The 23,908-nt window shown below is 46.3% G+C and overlaps 1 protein-coding gene across 1 annotated transcript in view; it reads left to right on the top strand.

Moving 5' to 3' along the window:
* Nucleotides 1–704: 704 nt before the first annotated feature.
* The window catches only part of fcgbp (Fc fragment of IgG binding protein), a 29,355-nt gene continuing 6,151 nt past the window's right edge, over nt 705–23,908 (top strand). The window contains exons 1-14 of the mRNA XM_012967593.3: nt 705–790; nt 5,735–6,964; nt 7,334–7,674; nt 8,754–9,324; nt 10,532–11,130; nt 11,837–12,404; nt 13,344–13,939; nt 15,764–16,343; nt 16,767–16,966; nt 17,661–17,802; nt 17,889–18,217; nt 19,320–19,893; nt 21,122–21,720; nt 22,830–23,397. Of these exons, the coding sequence (XP_012823047.2) occupies nt 739–790; nt 5,735–6,964; nt 7,334–7,674; nt 8,754–9,324; nt 10,532–11,130; nt 11,837–12,404; nt 13,344–13,939; nt 15,764–16,343; nt 16,767–16,966; nt 17,661–17,802; nt 17,889–18,217; nt 19,320–19,893; nt 21,122–21,720; nt 22,830–23,397 (6,949 nt within the window). The 5' untranslated portion in view covers nt 705–738. The remainder of the gene's footprint in view (nt 791–5,734; nt 6,965–7,333; nt 7,675–8,753; nt 9,325–10,531; nt 11,131–11,836; nt 12,405–13,343; nt 13,940–15,763; nt 16,344–16,766; nt 16,967–17,660; nt 17,803–17,888; nt 18,218–19,319; nt 19,894–21,121; nt 21,721–22,829; nt 23,398–23,908) is intronic.

Genomic DNA, 23,908 nt, shown 5'->3' with positions numbered 1-23,908 from the left:
CATGGTTAAATGATTCCCTTTTCTCTGTAATAATAAAACAGTACCTGTACTTGATCCCAACTAAGATATAATTACCCCTTATTGGGGGCAGAACAGCCCTATTGGGTTTATTTCATGGTTAAATGATTCCCTTTTCTCTGTAATAATAAAACAGTACCTGTACTTGATCCCAACTAAGATATAATTACCCCTTATTGGGGGCAGAACAATCCTATTGGGTTTATTTAATGGTTAAATGATTCCCTTTTCTCTGTAATAATAAAACAGTACCAGTACTTGATCCCAACTAAGATATAATTACCCCTTATTGGGGCAGAACAGCCCTATTGGGTTTATTTCATGGTTAAATGATTCCCTTTTCTCTGTAATAATAAAACAGTACCTGTACTTGATCCCAACTAAGATATAATTACCCCTTATTGGGGCAGAACAGCCCTATTGGGTTTATTTAATGGTTAAATGATTCCCTTTTCTCTGTAATAATAAAACAGTACCTGTACTTGATCCCAACTAAGATATAATTACCCCTTATTGGGGGCAGAACAGCCCTATTGGGTTTATTTCATGGTTAAATGATCTTATGGAGATCCAAATTATGGAAAGATTCTGAGCATTTCTCTACATACATTTCATGTGTCGACCATGTATGACATAAATATAATTTATAAAATAGTATCATTTATAGAAATTTCTTTATATATTGACTCTCCTTTCTCTCATTTGCCCCTCTGTGCAGCCATGGGTCGGGTAACAATCCTGCAGCTGGGGGTTCTGTTGGCGTTCCTGACTGGTAAGTAGGGTTCTGTATCTATCCTGAATGTTACTTTTGGGTTCCTTGACTATCGCATTGGTCACCAAAAATCACTGACGATGAGTGAAAAATGGCAAAAAATCCATGAAACGCAACTTTTTTGAAGCAACCGTGGCTGAATTTTGCACCTGATTCGCGCAAAATATTCGCCAATGGCGAAATGCGGAATTCTGCTGCGAATCCACGCCTGGTGAAAAAATTCGCTCATCACTAGAAATCACTCATCCAAGAACACTAATGGGGTTATGTAACAAAAGGTACCACGTTTGCCCAGGAGCAGTAACCCATAGCAACCAATCAGCAGGCAGCATTTACTGGTCACCTGTTAGAAATAAAACATCTTATTGGTCGCTATGGGTTACTGCCCTTGGGCATTATTTTTTCCGCTACTAAAGTTGTGGTGTAACTCGGACACAGATGGTTTATAGACATTCACACTGCGAATAAAAATTTTGCAATTCTGTTCGAATGTGCGAATAATTCTGCGCTGGGCGAATTTTATAAATGACCCCCCCCCCCAGTGTGCGCTGGAACTGTCATGTGATTCTTATAGTGCCCAATGGAGGGTGATTCCCAGTGTTTGGATATAGCATATAATCACTAATATCTGTCCCACTTTAATACCCCCCCTTCCTTCTCCGTAAGCCCAAATTGCGCCCCCTTTGGATCTCTAGGAAAAAACATTGCATTTTGGGTAAAAGAAAAAAAACAATTGTTGAATGGAAGTTTTTTTGCAGTCTGCACCTTTAGTGAATGACCCCTTCCAATACTTGGAGAGTAAATCCCACAATGCACTGTTATCTTTCCCCTCGTTAACCTGTAACCCAGTTCCACCCACGCTCCTCACTGTGTGACATTCCAGCTTATCGTGTGTTATTATTCCCTGCTTTTATATTAAGGTTATTGTACAGCAAACACACAGACCCTGCCCTGTAATGTGTAATACAGAGGGAATAACTGCCCCGGGCTGTGGGACAGGGGGCAGGACAGGAGATAGAATCAGGCAGTACCAATAACCAGTGTGGGACAGGGGGACAGGGGGTGCCACGGGGTGCCACGAGCCCAACATAAATTCTCTGTTTTACTCTTCTCTTTCACTTTTACTCAATTCTTCCCTTTTTTATTTTAACCTACTGGTTTTCCATCTTTCATTCTCTTGTCCTTCCCTCCATTGCCCTGCATAGAGCAAAATGGTCATTATCTGTTTGAAAAACCAGGCAATCATACAGTTAAGATGAATAATTATAGCCTAAAGCCACCTTCTGCCTTGCCCCCCAGCCTCTGCCTTGCCCCCCAGCCTCCGCCTTGCCCCCCAGCCTCTGCATTCCCCCAGCCTCTGCATTGCCCCTCACCCTCTGCATTCCCCCAGCCTCTGCATTGCCCCTCACCCTCTGCATTCCCCCAGCCTCTGCATTGCCCCTCACCCTCTGCATTCCCCCAGCCTCTGCATTGCCCCTCACCCTCTGCATTCCCCCAGCCTCTGCATTGCCCCTCACCCTCTGCCTTGCCCCCCAGCCTCTGCATTCCCCCAGCCTCTGCATTCCCCCAGCCTCTGCATTGCCCCTCACCCTCTGCATTCCCCCAGCCTCTGCATTGCCCCTCACCCTCTGCATTCCCCCAGCCTCTGCATTCCCCCAGCCTCTGCATTGCCCCTCACCCTCTGCATTCCCCCAGCCTCTGCATTGCCCCTCACCCTCTGCATTCCCCCAGCCTCTGCATTGCCCCTCACCCTCTGCCTTGTCCCCCAGCCTCTGCATTCCCCCAGCCTCTGCATTCCCCCAGCCTCTGCATTCCCCCAGCCTCTGCATTGCCCCTCACCCTCTGCATTCCCCCAGCCTCTGCATTCCCCCAGCCTCTGCATTGCCCCTCACCCTCTGCATTCCCCCAGCCTCTGCATTGCCCCTCACCCTCTGCCTTGCCCCTCACCCTCTGCATTGCCCCTCACCCTCTGCATTCCCCCAGCCTCTGCATTGCCCCTCACCCTCTGCCTTGCCCCCCAGCCTCTGCATTCCCCCAGCCTCTGCCTTGCCCCTCACCCTCTGCATTGCACCTCACCCTCTGCATTCCCCCAGCCTTTGCATTGCCCCTCACCCTCTGCCTTGCCCCCCAGCCTCCACCTTGCCCCCCAGCCTCTGCATTCCCCCAGCCTCTGCCTTGCCCCCCAGCCTCTGCATTCCCCCAGCCTCTGCCTTGCCCCTCACCCTCTGCATTGCACCTCACACTCTGCATTCCCCCAGCCTCTGCATTGCCCCTCACCCTCTGCCTTGCCCCCCAGCCTCCGCCTTGCCCCCCAGCCTCTGCATTCCCCCAGCCTCTGCCTTGCCCCCCAGCCTCTGCATTGCCCCTCACCCTCTGCATTCCCCCAGCCTCTGCATTGCCCCTCACCCTCTGCATTGAACCTCACCCTCTGCATTCCCCCAGCCTCTGCCTTGCCCCCCAGCCTCTGCATTGCCCCTCACCCTCTGCATTCCCCCAGCCTCTGCATTGCCCCTCACCCTCTGCATTCCCCCAGCCTCTGCATTGCCCCTCACCCTCTGCATTGAACCTCACCCTCTGCATTCCCCCAGTCTCTGCATTGCCCCTCACCCTCTGCATTCCCCCAGCCTCTGCATTGCCCTTCAGCCTCTGCCTTGCCCCACAGCCTCCAACTTGCCCCCCAGCCTCTGCATTCCCCCAGCCTCTGCCTTGCCCCCCAGCCTCTGCATTGCCCCTCACCCTCTGCATTCGCCCAGCCTCTGCTTTGCCCCGCAGCCTCTGCATTGCCCCTCACCCTCTGCATTCCCCCAGCCTCTGCCTTGCCCCCAGCCTCTACCTTGCCCCCCACCCTCCCTCTTCGTTGCCCCTCAGCCTCTGCCTTGCCCCCCTGCCTCTGAGTTGCCCCCCAGCCTCTGCCTTGCCCCCCACCCTCCCTCTGCAGCAGCTAGGCTGACCTGATAGGGAACTGAAGCCCGTCTTTGCTTGTGTGAGTGCAGGGCTGTGATTGGCTCTTCCCCTTGGGGTAGAGACGTCACTTGGGGGTGGGTGATGAAGGCACAGGGGAGGCAAATGGGCGGGCTAGGTGAGGGAATGGGTGTATGGGGTGGGGAAATAGGTGTGTTGGGTGGAGAAATGGGTGGGGCAAGGGAGGGATCTATAGGTAAGGTTGCTAGCCGTACTGATTAACTAGCAGTAATACTGTAATACCGGCACCGGCCCTAGCTGGCGATTTGCTGGCAAGGTCCGTTAAATACCAGCTGGGGGTCAACCCTATCCAGGGCCCAATATCCTGGCATTTTTTAATTCTGCTTTACTTTAGCTGGCAGTTTTATTTTGCTTTGTTGTTGTTTTCCTCCAGGCTGAGTGGCCATGGATTTCCTTTTACCTCCCACAGTTTAAACCCCTATTGTGTTATAATCCCCAGGGCAGCGTGGCCCAATGGCACCAGGTGGGGCTGTGGCTTCATCCAGGGTCACAGATAGGCTCTCTGTAGTCATGGCAACTATTAATTTTATATACTGCTATATTGACCCTTCACATATCTTTTCAGTGTTGTTTTATTCCTGCACTTTGGAAAAAACTAAACCCTGCTGCGCTGCTCTCCCAAACTTTATTTATCCGTTGCTGGACTACAAATCCCAGAATAATGTAACATATAATGAAGGGTGAGGCATGCTGGGAGCTGTAGTCCAGCAACATCAGGGCTGTATTCTTAAAGCAATATTGCCCAATAAAACTGCATTAAAATGCAAGAAATCCCCCAATGAGAATCCCAGCTGATGTGAGTAAATCCGGCTCCCTGTTCTCTGTTCCTGCAATTGGAGTTGGGAGCAATAAGCACAGTTTCCCAGCACTGAACAAGTCTGTCCCTTTATCCCCATGTCTGATTCCTGTGCCATATAATGAGGGGAAAATGCCATCATTATCTCTATATGTAAGGTACCAGCAAGGGGCCTGACACAGTGCTGGGAATCAGCATTCTCATTGGTCACTTCTCTTGCACTTACAGTCACATTGTTGCTCAGTAGAATTCTCATTGGGGGATTTCCTTGCATCTAGAATTACGGTTTTTGACAACTTCTATAGCAAAACCAGGGGGCGCTGTGGGGCAGCGTTATGGTTGGGTTTATATCCCATTTAAAATTAGTGGTGAAATCGATGTCTGAGTTCTGTTGAAAAAACAGAAACATTATAGGATTTGTCATCCTATTCCATTTAAATCTAAGCGCTGTTGGGAGTAAGATCAGCCTGAGCCGAGATTAAAAGCAATTAGTGCGTTGAGTTAATCCATATTAATCCCATATCACAACATTCAGAAATTCATCCCAGCGGATTCTATTCCCATGCTCAGTGCCACCGGGAACGAGAGACAGGAATAGGGGAGTGTAGGGGAGAGTGTTGGGTCTCCTTTCATAGCCTTGATCCCTCATGTATTATAAGGGATAATGTACCCCCTACTGTAAATGATAAGGATATTAGCAGTCACTGAGGGGTTCTGTGCCCATATAAAGGCCCAAGGCTGCAGGCTGAGTTATACAGGGAACTCTGAGTATCACTCATGTATTATAAGGGATAATGTACCCCCTACTGTAAATGATAAGGATATTAGCAGTCACTGAGGGGTTCTGTGCCCCCCATATAAAGGCACAAGGCTGCAGGCTGAGTTATACAGGGAACTCTGAGTATCACTCATGTATTATAAGGGATAATGTACCCCCTACTGTAAATGATAAGGATATTAGCAGTCACTGAGGGGTTCTGTGCCCATATAAAGGCACAAGGCTGCAGGCTGAGTTATACAGGGAACTCTGAGTATCACTCATGTATTATAAGGGGTAATGTACCCCCTGCTTTATATGATAAGGATATTAGAATTACATGTTGACATTTTACATTTTGAGTCTTGAAAAACTTTACATAACAACAAATTCCTTGATTTCGTTCCAGGAACCAGCTTAGCAGCTCCGCAGGGCAATCAGTTTGTTACAGTCTTCATGCAAAACTACCAGTTATCCTACAGCAGCGCCAAGTTCCAGCTCTTCATTACCGGCTACGAACCTTCTACTAAAGTCACGGTGTGGATGAACAAGTCTAGCTACAAGCAGGAGTTATTAGTCAACGAGCGCACCACCTTCAAGGTTCAAATACCTTCAAGCGCCGAGCTGCCGGGGACAAGTAAAACCTCCAATGTGGTCATCGTCACGGCCGACAAGCCCGTCTCGGTGCTCTCCATCAACTTCAAGATGCAAAGTGCCGACTCGAGTATTGTATCCCCAGTGCAAGACCTGGGAACTGAGTACTACGTGGTGACCCCTCAAGACGGCCCTCCCGATGGATTCAAAGAATTCTCAGTCGTTAGCTGTGATCAGCCCACCAATGTTGACATCTTCCTCAAAGGACAAGTCGTCTTCCAGGACAAAATGTATCCGGCTGGCAGTAAACTCTCTGTAATGCTTGAACCCTATGCTGCTCTTCAGCTCCAAAGCAGAGATGATCTGTCAGGAACCAGAGTGGTGTCTCAAAAACCAGTGGCTCTTCTGAGCGGCCACACCTGCGCCTGGAAGAACACCAAATGTAACCACGTCTACGAGCAGTTTGCCCCAGTCGCCAGCTGGGGGAAATCCTACATCGTGCCCCCTATTACTTTCCAGACCAAGAGTGACATTGCCTACGTTGTGGCTTCTCAGAACACGAAGGTTGACTATGTCGTTGAATCCAAACTAACGTCCGTGACTTTAACTGAGGGTCAAGTGGTGCAGTTGGAGGTTCCGGCTCAAACGCCGCTTTCTATCACAGCCAGTGCTGGAATTCAAGTCATTTACTACTGTACAGGGTGGACGGACAGAACTGCCACCCAGTACGACACCATCCTGATGGCTATCCCTCCAATAACCAATTATTGCACCTCTTTCTACGTCTACGGTCAAGATGATTTTGACAACTATGGCACTTTCGTGGCTAAGACTTCAGACATCTCCAAGGTGACCTACAACAAATCGCCTATCCAGGGCTTGACGTGGAAGAACATTCCTGGCACTGACTATTCCTGGACAACTCAAACCTTTGGCAAAGGTTTCTCCTCACAACTTTTGGAGAATCCATCGTCCCCCTTCATGATTCTATCTTATGGACTCACTAAATTGAACAATTACGGATCTCCAGCTACGTGCATCAATAGTAAGTTCATCAGTTAGTCTTCATAAGGCCAAGGTTCTCATAGAAACCAGCACTCCCTGGTCACCTGATTGTAAGAGGTCACAGAAGAGTTCCAATGACAATATAAGGGTTATATAGTCATTAGAACTCTTCAGTGACCTCTAATATTTGAAATATGAGGATTAATTTACTATTGCCCCAGATGCAAATGCAAGGTTACTAAGGGACACAATTGCCCCTTGCAGATTGCAGATCTCTACAGGCCATTTTTTTGGCACTCAAAGAAGACCTCTCATATCCTTTCCATTGATATATACATTTTACACGAGAAAAGCCATTAATAGAGAGATTTTCTTATAAATAACCTCCCATTTTACATCTTTCCTTCAGGCGTTGCCGTGGCGTCTTGTGAAACCACAAAATGTAGATCTAAGGAAAAGTGCCAAATGACCAACGGGAAGCCAGTTTGCATTCCAACCTCCGAGTCTCTATGCTGGGCAGTTGGAGACCCCCATTTTCGCACCTTTGATGGCCGCTTTTATGACTTCCAGGGCACTTGCACTTACACCATCGCCAAGACCTCTGGAAGCGACAGCAGTCTCCCGGTTTTCAACATCGAAGCCAAGAATGAGAATCGAGGCAACACCCGAGTGGCCTATGTCAGCTTTGTTACTGTCCAAGTGTATGGATTCACCATGTCTTTAGTGAGATACGAAAATGGATTTGTTAGGGTGAGTAAAAAATGCTCTGCATAAAGGTGGCCATACATGGACCAATTTCAGCTACCTATTTGGGTCCTTCAGACAGTGTATGGGCACCCCCGATGGGTCTACCCAACCGATATCTGGCCTAGAATTTTACAGATGTAGATTGTGGAGGTTTGATTTTCCCATTGGATCAGGAAACTCATCGGCTTGTTGCTGCGGTCTTCAATCTGATGGCCCATATACCTACCATTTTAATACAATTGTTTGGCCCTAGGGTCAGACAGATTCAGCAGCTTATCTGCCAGTGTATGGGCACCCCCGATTGGTCTACCCAACCGATATCTGGCCTAGAATAGGACAGATGTAGATTGAGGAGGCCCTCGATCCAACGGCCCATATACCTGCCATTAAAATTAGATTGTTTGGCCCGATATCACCCACCATAGGTGAGCATATTGGAAGATGATCCACTCATTTGGCAACCTCGCCAAATGAGTGGATTGCACAGTGTATGGCAGGGGTTGGGAACCTTTTTGGCTGAGAGAGCCATAAACACCACATATTTTAAAATGTAATTCCGTGAGATACAATACAATACATACCATACAATATGTCTGGCCGCGGATGCTGTGGGCCAAAGGTAGGGTGGGTCCCAAGGATGCCGGATGCAGATGCGATGCAGAGGAGGGCGTGGCCTGCGCTCAGCAGATAGAAGACGTGTTCTAAGCCTTAGAACAAGTCTTCTATCCTCCAAGCGCAGAGGCAAGGTACGGAGGGTCCCAAGGATTCCGGATGAGATGCGGAGGAGGACGTGGCCTGCCCTTGGCAGATAGAAGACGCTTTCTAAGGCTTAGAACACATCTTCTATTCGCCGAATGCAGGCCACACGTCCCGTTATTTTTTTATAAAAGATTTGGCAGCGAGCCAGATGCAGCCATCAAAAGAGCCACATCTGGCTCATAGGTTCCCTACCCCTGGTGTATGGCCACCTTAAATGTCTAACATGACTTCCAGTTCCTAGCTACCATGGCCACGTTCATATCTTATTTCTTGAAACCCCCTACTTTCCTTGCTTAACCCGCTATATTTTTTTTCCTTTTTAGGTGAATGACCAGCGTCAGCGTCTTCCCATGAATCTAAACGATGGCCAGGTCAGGTTGTACCAGTCTGGATCTATGGTTGTCATTGAAACAGATTTTTCCATGAAAGTGTATTATGACTGGAACTCCATCCTCAAAGTGTCCATCTCCAGCAGCTTCTATGAAAGCGTTTCCGGTATGTGTGGTAATTATAACGGAAACCCCGGCGATGACTTGGTCACACCAGCAGGAACGCAAGCTCCAAACTTGGTCGACTTTGGTAAGAGCTGGAAAGTCGAGGACGGAGACCGGTTCTGCTGGCACAACTGCAATGGGGAATGCAAGACGTGTTCCCTCGACCTCCAGAAACAATACGCGAGCGAGCAAACCTGCGGACTTCTTTCCAAGGCCGATGGCCCCTTCCGCCAGTGCCACGGATCCGTTGATCCAAAAGTCTACGTGGACAACTGTGTATATGATTTATGCATGAACGGCGGATCCAAGCAGATTCTGTGCCAAAGTATAAAGAGCTACGCCGATGCTTGCCAGAGGAACAAAATTCAGATTGCAGAATGGAGGCAACCCTCTGGCTGCCGTAAGTTGACATTCATTGCTTGTATTCCTAATTAATTTTGTCATTTATAAAAAATGTCCTGGTTTTAAATGTGTATATAAATTAATTAAACCACTTTCACGAGGAGTTCTGAAAACTAATCCCAAAAGAGTTCCAAGAAAATCCCATTTACATGGGTTTATCCTATAGGCTAAAGCTCACCCACTGGGTTTTTAAAGCAGAAGCCGGGATAATGGCTGCTTATATTCCCAAATACTGATCAGGTATCTTGGGCCTCATTAGTGTAGTGCAGGGTTTTCTGATGAGTTTAGGTAGAGCCAGGGGGTGTGGGTCCACAAAAATATTAAAAGGGTTGAGGAGACTGCCTCATATGTATGCAAATAAACACAAGAATTCTGGGAACTAATCCCAAAGATCTAGACCAGGGGTGGGCAAACTTTTTGGCTCAGGGGCCACATTAATTTACAGATGGGCTGGGCCAGCATCCTTCAGCTCCACCCCCAGCATCCTCCAGCTCCCCCCAGCATCCTCCAGCTCCACTCCCCAGCATCCTACAGCTCCCCCTCAGCATCCTCCCAACATCCTCCAGCTCCCCCCAGCATCCTTCAGCTCCACCCCAGCATCCTCCAGCTCCCCCCCAGCATCCTCCAGCTCCTCCCCAGCATTCTCCAGCTCCACTCCCCAGCATCCTGCAGCTCCCCACCCCAGCAACCTCCCCAACATCCTCCAGCTCCCCCCCAGCATCCTCCAGCTCCACTCCCCAGCATCCTCCCCAACATCCTCCAGCTCCCCCCAGCATCCTTCAGCTCCACCCCCAGCTCCACTCCAGCATCCTCCAGCTCCTCCCTCCAGCTTCCCCCAGCATTCTCCATCTTCCCCTACCCCCCAGTGACCAGTGGCTTCCTGCGGCTCCCTCCTCCGGCGACCTCCTGCTTCTTTTACATGGTCGGATGTGGCCCGTGGCCGTAGTTTGCCCACCCCTGATCTAGACACTAATGAGCCCCAATAACCCATGTAAATGGGATTTTCTTGGAGCTCTTTGGGATTAGTTCCCAGAATTCCTGCATATATATGAGGTGGTCTCCTTGACCCTTTTGAATGACCAATTTTGTAATATTTATACTAAATCATCAGTATGTCAGTTAATAGGCTCTCTTCAGAAATATAGTTGTCGTAGAGTTTTTCTAATACTAGGAGTTAACATGCTTCCATTGCTGTCTCTCTTTAGCCATGCAGTGCCCTGAGAACAGCCAGTACAAGCTGTGCAGTAAAGGATGCCCTTCCACCTGTAATGACGACGCAACCCCGTCCACTTGTTCTGAGTCTTGCGTGGAGGGCTGTGAGTGCAAGGATGGGTATGTTTTGGATGAAGGTAAATGCATCCCCAAATCAAGCTGTGGTTGCATCTATGAGGGAAGACTGTACGCCGCCAACGAAAAGTTCTGGGCTGACAACAAATGTGAAAACCAGTGCACGTGCAACCCCTCCACCAGGAAGGTCGAATGCAAAATCAACCGTTGCAAGTCTTCCGAGAAGTGCGGAGTGGTCAACGGGATTCAGAACTGTTACCCACTTAGCTACGGTACCTGCACAGCTTCTGGGGATCCCCATTATGTCTCCTTTGATGGGGTCAGGTATGATTTCCAAGGTACGTGCATCTACCAGTTAGCAGGACTCTGCAAGAAGACAGAAGGTCTGGTGGACTTCACGGTCAATGTTCAAAATGAAAACAGAGGCAGCAAAGTGGTGGCTTATACATCGGCAGTGAACGTGACGCTCTGTAACCTCCAAATTGGGATTACCCGGCAGTACAAAGACCGAATTCTGGTAAGAAACCGTTAAATACTCAACTAAGTATCAGGGAAATTGTTTAAAGAAGAAGGAAAGGTAGAGTCCTCTATCAAAAGATACAGGATTTCTTGTCTGTTTGTTTTCATGTGCCAGAGACATGCAGCTCTCTCCTCTCCTGTTGCCCCCTCCCTCAAGAATGCTAAGAACTCCCTTCCCCCTTAGGAATGTGGATCTGAGCCAATCAGTAGGAAGCTTCCTCATAGTCTTACTTACTGGGCATGTACACCGATCTTGGTGCAGGAGCAAGGCATTATGGGACTTTTCTTTACAGAGCTCAGCTTTTTTTTCCCTATGAGGTTTCTGATCCTCTGAACGGGAGAAATATGGGGAGACTTAAGGGCACTATTGAGAGAACTGAAGGTATGCCTGCAGCTTGAGATTAACTCTTTATTAGCCTTTCCTTCTCCTTTAATAATAGGTTCTTTATCACTTTCAGACTCAAGTCCAGCATATTCTATGTATTTCTTCCTAAGAGAAGAAGGATGAAATCTCTATCCCCATAGGTGTAATATTATATTATCTCTAAAGCAACTGGACTTCAGTTCAAGCTCCTCGGATGAGTAGTGAAACGTCTTCAATGATTACTTAGCAAGTCCAGTTGCTTTACATTTACTTATACTAGATATACCATGACCTGGATGAATGAAAGTCTTCAAAGTCATTATATTATCTCCTTTTTCAGGTAAATCAAGTTCTAACCAACCTCCCATACAGTGTTGAAAATGGCAAGCTGTCGATCTACAAGCAGGGCTTCAATGCCATCCTTCAGACCAGCTTTGGTTTACGAGTCGTCTACAACTGGGACAGCTACGTCGAAGTCAAGATTCCAAGCACTTACACAGGCGCGGTGTGTGGTCTTTGTGGCAATTACGATGGTGACAAAAACAACGACTTTACCATGAAAAACAACCAAGTTGTCACCAAGCCACTTCTATTTGGAAACAGCTGGAAGGTCCAGAACGTACCTGGCTGTTACGAGGAGGATAAGGGAGACTGCTCCAACTTGGCGGAACTGGAACTCCGCCACCGAGCCAGCAAGGAGAGTTGCGGCATGCTAATAGATAAGAGCGGACCTTTCCGCGATTGTCACGCCAAGGTAGATCCACAAGGCGCGTTCAAAGACTGTGTGTACGATTCCTGCTTCTATGCTGGGCGCCAAGACATTCTGTGCAAGGTCATAGCTGGTTATGCTGCTGCTTGCCAACGTGCCGGACTCAACATTGAGCCCTGGAGATCTGCAAAGTTCTGCAGTAAGTTCTGCTTTCTTCATAGACGTTCCATGGCGTAAGCATAGCTTAGATGATAGGAAAAAAATAGAAAGGTGATTGTTTTACATAATGTTGACTTTCAGTATGCTCTAGATGAGGGTCGCCTACTCATGGTTCATGTAGTTGATGCTTAGATCGAAAGGAAACTGGATGGGTGCATTATTTTACCAAGGATGAACTTAGTGATTTAAAGAAGGAAAGGCATTTTGGCATTTTATTACCAATAGATTAGTCAAAATAGTGCAAGCTAGAAGCTTTACCATGCCTGAGTAAACAGCCCTAGAAGCTCCCTGATTGTTTAAGATAGCAGCAGCCATTTTAGCTCGGTCTCAGTAGCTTCCATGCTGCAGTTCTAGCTGCTGATATGGGTCCCTTAGACCGATTCGGCAGCCTATTGGCCCGTGTAGGGGCACCAACGATGGGCCTGCCCGACCGACATCTGGCCTGAAATCAGCCAGATACCAATCGGGTAGGTTAAAAAATTTAGCCAGATTGGGACTGCATCGGCTACCACTGGCGTTCTAATTTGATCGTTTGGCCCTCCGAATTAGCCTAAATTCACCCGATATGCCCACCTGTAGGTGGGGATATCCGTAGAAGATTCGCTCACTTGGCGACTTCGCCAAGCAAGTGGATCTTAACGTGTATGGCCAGCTTTACTCAAATCACACAGCAGAATTGGGAGGGGGAGCAGGAGCAGGAGAAGGGAGGGGGAGAGGGAAGAAAACTGAACAGACTCCTGGCCGTGCCCTGAAGGATATTTCTGAGAGAGGAAGTCTGATACAGAAGAACATGTGTACAAAATAGAAGAAAATAAATCCTGTGTTTCTTTTGATAGAGGACTCTCTGTGAGTGCTTATGGCTGTATTTCAATAGACCTCATTAAGGGGTTTTTTTTTGTCTTTTCTTTCATATCCACAGGCCCCGTTTGTGGTAAGAACAGCCATTATGAAGTATGTGCCTCAGCCTGCCCCTCAACGTGTCTTGCCCTAGCCCCTCCCATGGGATGCAGCGGCGAATGCTCAGAGGGCTGTGAATGTGACGATGGCTTTATTCTCAGTGGTGGAGACTGTGTCCCGATTTCCCAGTGCGGCTGCAATTACAACGGGCAGTACTACAAATCCGGTGAGGTTTTCTATCCCAATGGAATGTGCAGCCAGCAGTGCTCATGTACCCAAAGTGGGGCAGTTGAGTGCAAAGCGTTCGCCTGTGGCCCCAATGAAGTATGCAAAGTGGTTGATGGAATCCAAAAATGCCAACCCGTTGGGTTTGGTACCTGCTCTGCTGCTGGAGACCCGCACTACATGTCCTTGGATGGCCTGGCATTCGATTTCCAAGGCACTTGCACCTACACGCTCACCAAGAGCATCACGAGCAATGCCAACTTGGTTCCTTTTGCCGTTAATGTTAAGAATGAAAAATATGGCGATGGAAAAGTTGCGGTGACCAAACTAGTGTCCCTGGAAGTCTATGGCTACACCCTTATCCTTCAATATAATACGCAAGGTCGCATTCTGGTAAGTCAAACAGCAACGGGTTACAGTACGAGTAGATATCCAAAATAATATTATTGTGGTTTGACGTTTAATTTATATAATGATATTATACACAAAGCACTTAATAATACAAATGTGATTTTTAAAAGCAATACTGTCATGGGAAATCATGTTTGTTACAAACCCATCAGTTACTAGAGCTTCTCCAGCAGAATCCTGCATTGTAATCTGTTTTTCCCATGGGGCTAGCCATATTCTTCATTTCCCAGGGTGCCACAGCCATGTGACCTGTGCTCTGATAAACTTCACTCACACTTTACTGCTGTGCTGCAAGTTGGACTGATATCCCCTCCCCCCCACCCCCAGCAGCCGATCAGCAGAACAATGGGAAGGGAGGAAGATAGCAGCTCCCAGTAGGTATCAGAATAGCACTCAATAGTAAGGAATCCAAGTCCGGCTTGGGACTCCTCCAGTTACATGGGAGTAGGAGAAACAATAGGTTAGCTGAAAGCAGTTCTAATGTGTAGCGCTGGCTCCTTCTGAAAGCTCAGACTCAGTCCTATTGGGTTTATTTCATGGTTAAATGACTCCCTTTTCTCTGTAATAATAAAACAGTATCTGTACTTGATCCCAACTAAGATTTAATTACCCCTTATTGGGGCAGAACAGCCCTATTGGGTTTATTTAATGGTTAAATTATTCCCTTTTCTCTGTAATAATAAAACAGTACCTGTACTTGATCCCAACTAAGATATAATTACCCCTTATTGGGGGCAGAACAGCCCTATTGGGTTTATTTATTGTTTAAATTATTCCCTTTTCTCTGTAATAATAAAACAGTATCTGTACTTGATCCCAACTAAGATATAATTACCCCTTATTGGGGCAGAACAGCCCTATTGGGTTTATTTAATGGTTAAATGATTCCCTTTTCTCTGTAATAATAAAACAGTACCTGTACTTGATCCCAACTAAGATATAATTACCCCTTATTGGGGCAGAACAGCCCTATTGGGTTTATTTAATGGTTAAATGATTCCCTTTTCTCTGTAATAATAAAACAGTACCTGTACTTGATCCCAACTAAGATATAATTACCCCTTATTGGGGCAGAACAGCCCTATTGGGTTTATTTAATGGTTAAATGATTCCCTTTTCTCTGTAATAATAAAACAGTACCTGTACTTGATCCCAACTAAGATATAATTACCCCTTATTGGGGGCAGAACAGCCCTATTGGGTTTATTTAATGGTTAAATGATTCCCTTTTCTCTGTAATAATAAAACAGTACCTGTACTTGATCCCAACTAAGATATAATTACCCCTTATTGGGGGCAGAACAGCCCTATTGGGTTTATTTAATGGTTAAATGATTCCCTTTTCTCTGTAATAATAAAACAGTACCTGTACTTGATCCCAACTAAGATATAATTACCCCTTATTGGGGGCAGAACAGCCCTATTGGGTTTATTTAATGGTTAAATGATTCCCTTTTCTCTGTAATAATAAAACAGTACCTGTACTTGATCCCAACTAAGATATAATTACCCCTTATTGGGGGCAGAACAGCCCTATTGGGTTTATTTCATGGTTAAATGATTCCCTTTTCTCTGTAATAATAAAACAGTACCTGTACTTGATCCCAACTAAGATATAATTACCCCTATTGGGGGCAGAACAGTCCTATTGGGTTTATTTATTCTTCAAATACATTTCTAGCAGTCTTAAGAAATAGAGATCCAAATTAGGGAAAGATCCCTTATCTAGAAACCCCCAGGCCTTGAGCATTGTGGATTCCAGGTCCAATATCTGTATAATAATAAGAATGTTCCCCTCTCCCGTAGGTAAATAATGTCCTCTACAATCTGCCACTAACACTGGAGGATGGAAAGGTTCGGGCCTACCAGCACGGCATAAGGACAAACATAGAAACCGATTTCGGGGTTAAAGTTAGTTACGATCTCGTTTACCACGTTATAGTCACCGTCCCAGGGAATTACAAAGGCCAAGTGGGTGGTCTTTGCGGTAATTTCAATGATGACAGAAAGGATGAGTTCCAACTTCCAGACAAGAGGCTGACAGCTGACGCAACGACATTTGGATCATCTTGGAAAGTTCAGATCCCCGGCGTGTCCTGCGATGAGGGATGTGGCGGAAATGGCAATCCTTGTCCTGCCTGTGACGCTAAGAAGAAGGAAATATTCCAAACAGATAACTATTGTGGCTTCCTGAAGAAGAAGGATGGACCTCTGAGTGCATGCTATGGAACCATCAACCCTGATACCTACTTCAACAATTGCCTGTTTGACGTTTGTGCCGGTGCTGGGGATGGGGATACCCTTTGTCGCAGTATTCAGAGCTACGTCGCTGTGTGCCAAGCAGCCGGCATTGCCATCCAATCATGGAGATCGGACTCCTTCTGCCGTAAGATATCATTCACCTTTTAATTCCTAAGGGGGTTTAGAACCACTGGTTTCTTCACCCCAATCAAAAAAAGTCTACAGTATTATCCAGTTTATTGTCTAAGGCAGGGATCCCCAAACTTTCTCACTCGTGAGAAACCTACAAAGACTTGGGGAGCAACACAAGCATCATAAAACATTATAGGGGTGCCAAATAAGGGCTGCGATTGGCTATTAAGAAGCCTCTAGGCATAATCTCAGCTTACAGTAGGCTTTGATTGGTAGTACCTCTTGTTTTTATGCAACCAAAACTTGCCACCAAACCAGGAATTAAAAAAAAAACACCTGTTGCCCCCGAGCCACAGGTTGGGGATCACTGGTCCAAGGCATGGCATATCAAAAACAGGAATATCCAATTCACTTTCATGTTACTCTTCCATTCTAGCTCTTACTTGCCCAGCCAACAGCAAATACAAGGTGTGCGCTGATGTCTGCTCGACAACGTGTGCCGGAGTTACGGACTTCACCAAATGCCCCACCACCTGTTCCGAAGGCTGCGAGTGTGATGATGGTTTCTTCTTTGATGGGAAGAACTGTGTATCAATGGACAACTGTGGTTGCTTTGAAGATGGCAGATATTACAACGTGAGTAGAATTATGTCTTTTCCTTTGGTAAAATATCAGATCCCTTTACAAACAGAGAGCCAAAGGAAAATGCTCTGATGGCAGTTGACTCAAGGGAGGGTCAAGGAGTCTTTATAGTGACCCAGTCAACAACATTTTGAAAGCTACCAACTTTATCCCAACTTTCCAAACTTGTCCATATCCCATTTACTTCTGAGACTCGTTGACTTGTTGGTCAATGACCTTGGTAGGGTTGCCACCTGTCTGGGATAGATTTGGAAAACTAAGCAGGACATTCCTAGGTTGACAGTTGGTCAATCGTTGCATTATAGCTTTGCCTCATGACATCACTGTCTCCGCCCCTGAGGCCACTGCCCACCCCCCTGCCTGGCTTTCAGCAGGGGGAAAAGTGGCAACCCTAGAGGCAATCATTTTGATGGCAGCTTAAGGGGGAAAAGGCAAGCAGATAACATCTAAGACAGGAATTCCATAACCCAAGCATTGGTATTGAAGCTTAGCAGAGGGCTGGGGAAAGATTAGTGTTTCTTAATAGGTGGGGCAGTGGACCCTGATGGCAGTCATACAGGGGGAGGAGCAAGTATATAATTAAACATTGAACTAGAAGAAAACCCTATCGTGGAAACATTCAGGAAAGCCGCCATTTTGGAATGTCTTCACTTTTCGTGACAAATGCGCCACTGATTTATTCCAACAGCTCAACGAAAGAGTCGTATCCAACGACTGCAGCGAAGTCTGTACCTGTAGCCCAATGGGAGGCCTCATCTGTGAAAAGACGGGGTGCACAAGTGATGAAATCTGCAAGGTCACGGACGGCATCGTAAAATGTGTCAATAAAGGTACCTTTTGTCCCAAATGGTTCTGTTGCTACTCGCAATTCTGCCTGATTATATTCACACATAGATCCGTTGCCATTGTTTTTCAGATCCATGCAAATCCATGAAGTGTAGAACCAAGGAGACCTGCAAGATTCAAGATGGAAACGCAGTCTGTGTCCCCGACTATACTGGTACCTGCTGGGCGTGGGGAGACCCACATTATCACACGTACGACGGCTACAACTATGACTTCCAGGGCACTTGCACCTACATTCTTTCTAAATACATCGGTAACGATCCTGGACTGGTGCCGTTCACGATTGAGGAGAAGAATGATAACAGAGGAAGCCAGACGGTGGCTTACGTCAGAACGGTCAATATCTACATGTACGGCTACAAGGTTTCCATCGTGAAGGGTGAATTCGGCAAAGTTAGGGTAAGTTGATCAAGGAGGGTCAACAATTTTAGTGTTTTAGACCCATTCAGACTACCAGTAACCAAAGCACCTTACAAGGTGAAACATTATATATAACCTATACCATCTCCCATCTTCTATTTTTGTTGGCTACGGGTCTCTTTATCTTTAGTTTAGGGGGGCGAAATGTTTTGGCAGGCATGGATTCGCAGAGAATTTACGCGTTTCGCCAATGGCGGATTGTTTTGCGAAACGGATGAAAAAATTTGCCGCACGTCCAAAAATTGTCGCCGGCGTCAAAAAAGAATAGTTGCGGGCGTCAAAAGAATAGCCACGTGACGAAATAATAGCCGCAGGCGACAAAAGAATAGCTGTGCAATAAAATAATAGCCGTGGGCGACAAAATAATAGCCGCGTGACAAAATAATAGCCGCGCGACAAAATAATAGCCACGCGACAAAATAATAGCCACGGGCGACAAAAGAATAGCTGTGCGACAAAATAATAGCCGTGGACAACAAAACAATAGCTGCGCAACAAAATAATGGCCGCGGGCGACAAAAGAATAGCTGTGCGACAAAATAATAGCTGCGGGCGACAAAATAATAGCCACGCAACAAAATAATAGCTGTGCGACAAAATAATAGCCATGGACGACAAAATAATAGCCGCATGACAAAATAATAGTTGTGCGACAAAATAATAGCTGCGGGCGACAAAAGAATATCCGTGGGCGACAAAAGAATAGCTGTGCGACAAAATAATAGCTGCGGGCGACAAAATAATGGCCGCGGGCGACAAAAGAATAGCTGTGCGACAAAATAATAGCTGCGGGCGACAAAATAATAGCCACGCAACAAAATAATAGCTGTGCGACAAAATAATAGCCATGGACGACAAAATAATAGCCGCATGACAAAATAATAGTTGTGCGACAAAATAATAGCTGCGGGCGACAAAAGAATATCCGTGGGCGACAAAAGAATAGCTGTGCGACAAAATAATAGCTGCGGGCGACAAAATAATAGCCGCGGGCAAAACTTTTTTTGCCGCACAACATTTTCGGAACGGAACAGATTCGCTCATCACTATTTATCTTCATTCTAAATCCATTCCCCCTTAGATCAATGACGTCGTCGCCAATCTACCGGTGGCGCTGCTCGATGGAAAGATCTCCGTTAGTATAAGCGGTGCCAATGCTGTGGTGAAGACCGATTTTGGCCTTCAAGTGACCTATGAATACAACTGGTATGTGGTAGTCACTCTATCCAGCAGCTACTATGGGGCAACTGGCGGCCTCTGTGGAAACTTCAACCAGAATAGCAACGATGAAATGATCGCAGCGGATGGTAGCAAAGTGACAGCGATCGTCGACTGGGCCAAAACCTGGAAGGTCAATGACAGAGATCCCTTCTGCTGGGACTTCTGCAGGGGAAACTGCCCGACGTGCGATGACAGCAAGAAGAGCACTTATGGTGGTGAACAGTTCTGTGGCCTCATCAGTAAAGCAGCCAACGGGCCATTTAGGGAATGCCACCCCAAAATTAACCCAGACAATTTCTTTGACAACTGCCTGTATGATGTTTGCATTAATGGTGGAGCAAAGCAATTCCTGTGCCAGGCTCTTACTGCCTACGCCAATACTTGCAGAAAACAAGGGGCTAAGATTTACGACTGGAGGACCCCATCTGGATGTGGTAAGGCACCGATTTTCCAAATTATCTCAGATATCAGAAGATAAGCACCATGTGAAGATGTAGAGCCCTAAAGGAACCATATTTATCCTTTAGTTTCAAAAACAATGGCCCCATATACCCTATACAGGTATAGGACCCGTTATCCAGAATGCTCAGGACCAAGGGTATTCCGAATAAGGGGTCTTTTCCATCAATAGGATTGTTCTGCCCCCAATAAGGGGTAATTATATCTTAGTTGGGATCAAGTACAGGTACTGTTTTATTATTACAGAGAAAAGGGAATCATTTAACCATGAAATAAACCCAATAGGACTGTTCTGCCCCAATAAGGGGTAATTATATCTTAGTTGGGATCAAGTACAGGTACTGTTTTATTATTATAGAGAAAAGGGAATCATTTAACCATGAAATAAACCCAATAGGGCTGTTCTGCCCCCAATAAGGGGTAATTATATCTTAGTTGGGATCAAGTACAGGTACTGTTTTATTATTACAGAGAAAAGGGAATCATTTAACCATTAAATAAACCCAATAGGACTGTTCTGCCCCCAATAAGGGGTAATTATATCTTAGTTGGGATCAAGTACAGGTACTGTTTTATTATTACGGAGAAAAGGGAATCATTTAACCATGAAATAAACCCAATAGGGCTGCTCTGCCCCAATAAGGGGTAATTATATCTTAGTTGGGATCAATTACAGGTACCTGCCAGAACAGGCCGAATCCAAATACCGAACCGAATCCTGGATTCGATGCATCCCTTATATTAACCCTACATTTTCCTACCATGTATATAAGTTGGGCACGTCTCCCCTACCCACAATGCATCACTTGTACTGCATCATCAGTGACATTTACATCTGCAAACAGTACATGTGCGCTGTAAAGTTCATACAATTAAGAATGCAGGCTTACACAGGCAGAAAAAAGTTTTGCTTGGACTGAGCCCTGTAAAAGCTCAGCTGAGCTCAGGAGTGCACGGCTAGAGCAGAGTTTCTATGGAAACCAGCACTGCCATCTTTTCATTGGCTGCTAGACTGGAGGGTGTGTTTGGTAACCTGAGTTGAGAAGAACTGAGCATGCTCAGTAGCCAAGAGCCAAAGCAAATTCCTAAGGGAGGGGGCAGAGGAAGAAAAGGAAGTGATGTTGCAGGTATCAAAAAGGCTTAGTGCTATTTAATGATTTGGCAAATTTTTGATTCTTATTCACTTTTTGCCTTTTTTTTCAGCGTTGCCTTGTCCCGAGAACAGCCACTACGAGTTCTGCGGGAACGCTTGCCCCGCCAGCTGCTCGGATCGCACTGCCCCATCGCGTTGCACCGACGCCTGCGTGGAGACCTGTCAGTGTAACGATGGCTTCGTCCTCAGCGCCGACAAATGCGTTCCGGTCAAAAGCTGCGGCTGCACCTATAACGGCGCCTACTACAAGGCCGACGAAGAGTTTTGGTCCGACAATAACTGTCGCGTCCTCTGCAAGTGCGATGCCAGCTTGGGTTTCGTGGTCTGCACCCCAACGAGCTGCAAAGCAAGTGAGAAGTGTCTCGTTGTGAACGGAGTACGAGGGTGTCATCCAATCAGCTTCTCCACCTGCTCGGCTTATGGCGACCCTCACTACACGACCTTCGATGGCAGGAGGTTTGACTTCATGGGCACCTGTGTCTATCAGTTAGTAGGTGTGACCTCCAGCGATGCTTCTCTCACTCGCTTCACTGTGAAGGTCCAGAACAATAACAGAGGCAACAAAGCCGTGTCTTATACCAAGGTGGTCACCGTGGAGGTTTATAACATGGTCCTGACCCTCAGCATGGACTTCCCACGTCGTATTCTGGTATGTGTTTGTATTCTTCTTACTATACTTTCCAATTCTTTAACTGACATGAACCATAACACTGCCCCACAGCGCCCCCTGGTTTTGCTATAGAAGTGGTCGAAAAACATAATTATAGATGCAAGGAAATTCCCCAATGAGAATTCTACTGAGCAACAATGTGACTGTAAGTGCAAGAGAAGTGACCAATGAGAATGCTGATTCCCAGCACTGTGTCAGGCCCCTTGCTGGTACCTTACATATAGAGATAATGATGGCATTTTTCCCCTCATTATATGGCACAGGAATCAGACATGGGGATAAAGGGACAGACTTGTTCAGTGCTGGGAAACTGTGCTTATTGCTCCCAACTCCAATTGCAGGAACAGAGAACAGGGAGCCGGATTTACTCACATCAGCTGGGATTCTCATTGGGGGATTTCTTGCATTTTAATGCAGTTTTATTGGGCAATATTGCTTTAAGAATACAACCCTGATGTTGCTGGACTACAGCTCCCAGCATGCCTCACCCTTCATTATATGTTACATTATTCTGGGATTTGTAGTCCGGCAACAGCTGAGTAACGTTAGGTTGAGCTGCACTGTGCCGCAGGGTTTAGTTCCCCTTTAACCTTGGAAAGAGGTTATATGAGTAACAAAGGGGTATTTATTGTAAGAGACCTATATTTTATTATATATACATTTGATGAAACAATGAACTGGTGATGATGGTGTAGGTTGTTATCTCTTACCATACTTACCGGCTGGGTTGATATTAAGCTGGTTACAAATGGGCCAAGTGAGCTACTTCCAACCAATTATTCCACTGGACCATTAACCTGGTATTCGCATCAAATGACCTTATGTGTGCCAAGTAGTACAGACCACTCAGTTGAGACCCTTGCATTTCTGGGTCAACAATTGACCCAATATCTGCTGCAGATTCGGTAACTAGTTGGCATGGTTTTCCACAAGCTCATAGGTTCCAATAGCACCAGGGAAAAATCATAAAAAACAATGGTTCAATGAACAGATAAAAGCAAGAAAATGTTCATTATTGTGATGATGGACATTGATATATAGGATAGTGACAGTTCATAACGTTGATCTGATCATTTTCTCTATTTTAGGTTGATGGTGTTGCCACGGCGTTACCTTGGTACGATGGAACTGATAGAGTCAGTGCGTATATCAGTGGCAACCAGGGCATAATTAAGACAGACTTTGATCTCACAGTGGTCTACGACTGGAGTAGCTACGTAGCCGTGACTGTCCCCAGCACATACACTAATGCTGTTAATGGCTTGTGCGGCAACAACAACAAAAACCCCAACGATGACCTAACCATGAAGAATGGCAATGCCGCGGGCAATGCCGTGCAGTTTGGTGATAGCTGGAAGGTTGGCGAGGTCCCTGGTTGCACCCCCGAGTGTACTTCCAATTGCCCTCTGTGTTCTGAAGCTCAAAAACAAGATTACAAGAGTGAAAAGTACTGTGGAATCATCACAAAGGCCAACGGCCCATTCAGCCAATGTTCATCCGTCATTGACCCAACGCCTTTCTTTAACGATTGTGTTTTCGACGCTTGTCAGTACCGCGGGCACCCGTCATCGTTTTGCAATGCCATCGGCCTCTATGTATCTGCCTGCCAGGCTGCTGGGGTACAAATACAAGAATGGAGATCTGCTACTTTCTGTCGTAAGTCTTCTTTTATTTATAATTAAGTCCCTAAATAGATGTCCGTGAATAGATGTCCATGCAAATATAGAAGTTCTTTAGTATAAAGCAGAGGTTCCCAACCTTTCTTACTCGTGGGCCACAGTCAAATGTAAAAAGACTTGGGGAGCAACACAAGCACCATAAAAGTTCATGGAGGTGCCAAATAAGGGCTGTGATTGGCTATTAGGCAGCCTCTATGCACCCTATCAGCTTACAGGGGCTTTATTTGGTAGGAAATCTTGTTTTTATTCAACCAAAACTTGCCCCCAAGTCAGGAATTCAAAAATAACTCCCTGGTTTGGGGGCACTGAGAGCAACATCCAAGGGGTTGGGGAGCAACATGTTGCCCCCGAGCCACTGGTTGGGGATCACTGGTATATAGTTATTCTTCCATTTCTTAGATTGATTATATCATGCCAAAGGTGCTGAAAAACCATATGGTCCAAGCCAGATATTTTATTTTAGACTTACTACTGACTTTGGGTTCCAG

Source organism: Xenopus tropicalis, chromosome 7, assembly GCF_000004195.4.
Source record: "Xenopus tropicalis strain Nigerian chromosome 7, UCB_Xtro_10.0, whole genome shotgun sequence".
Classification (NCBI taxonomy): domain Eukaryota; kingdom Metazoa; phylum Chordata; class Amphibia; order Anura; family Pipidae; genus Xenopus; species Xenopus tropicalis.
This window is presented reverse-complemented; position numbering and strand designations above follow the sequence as displayed.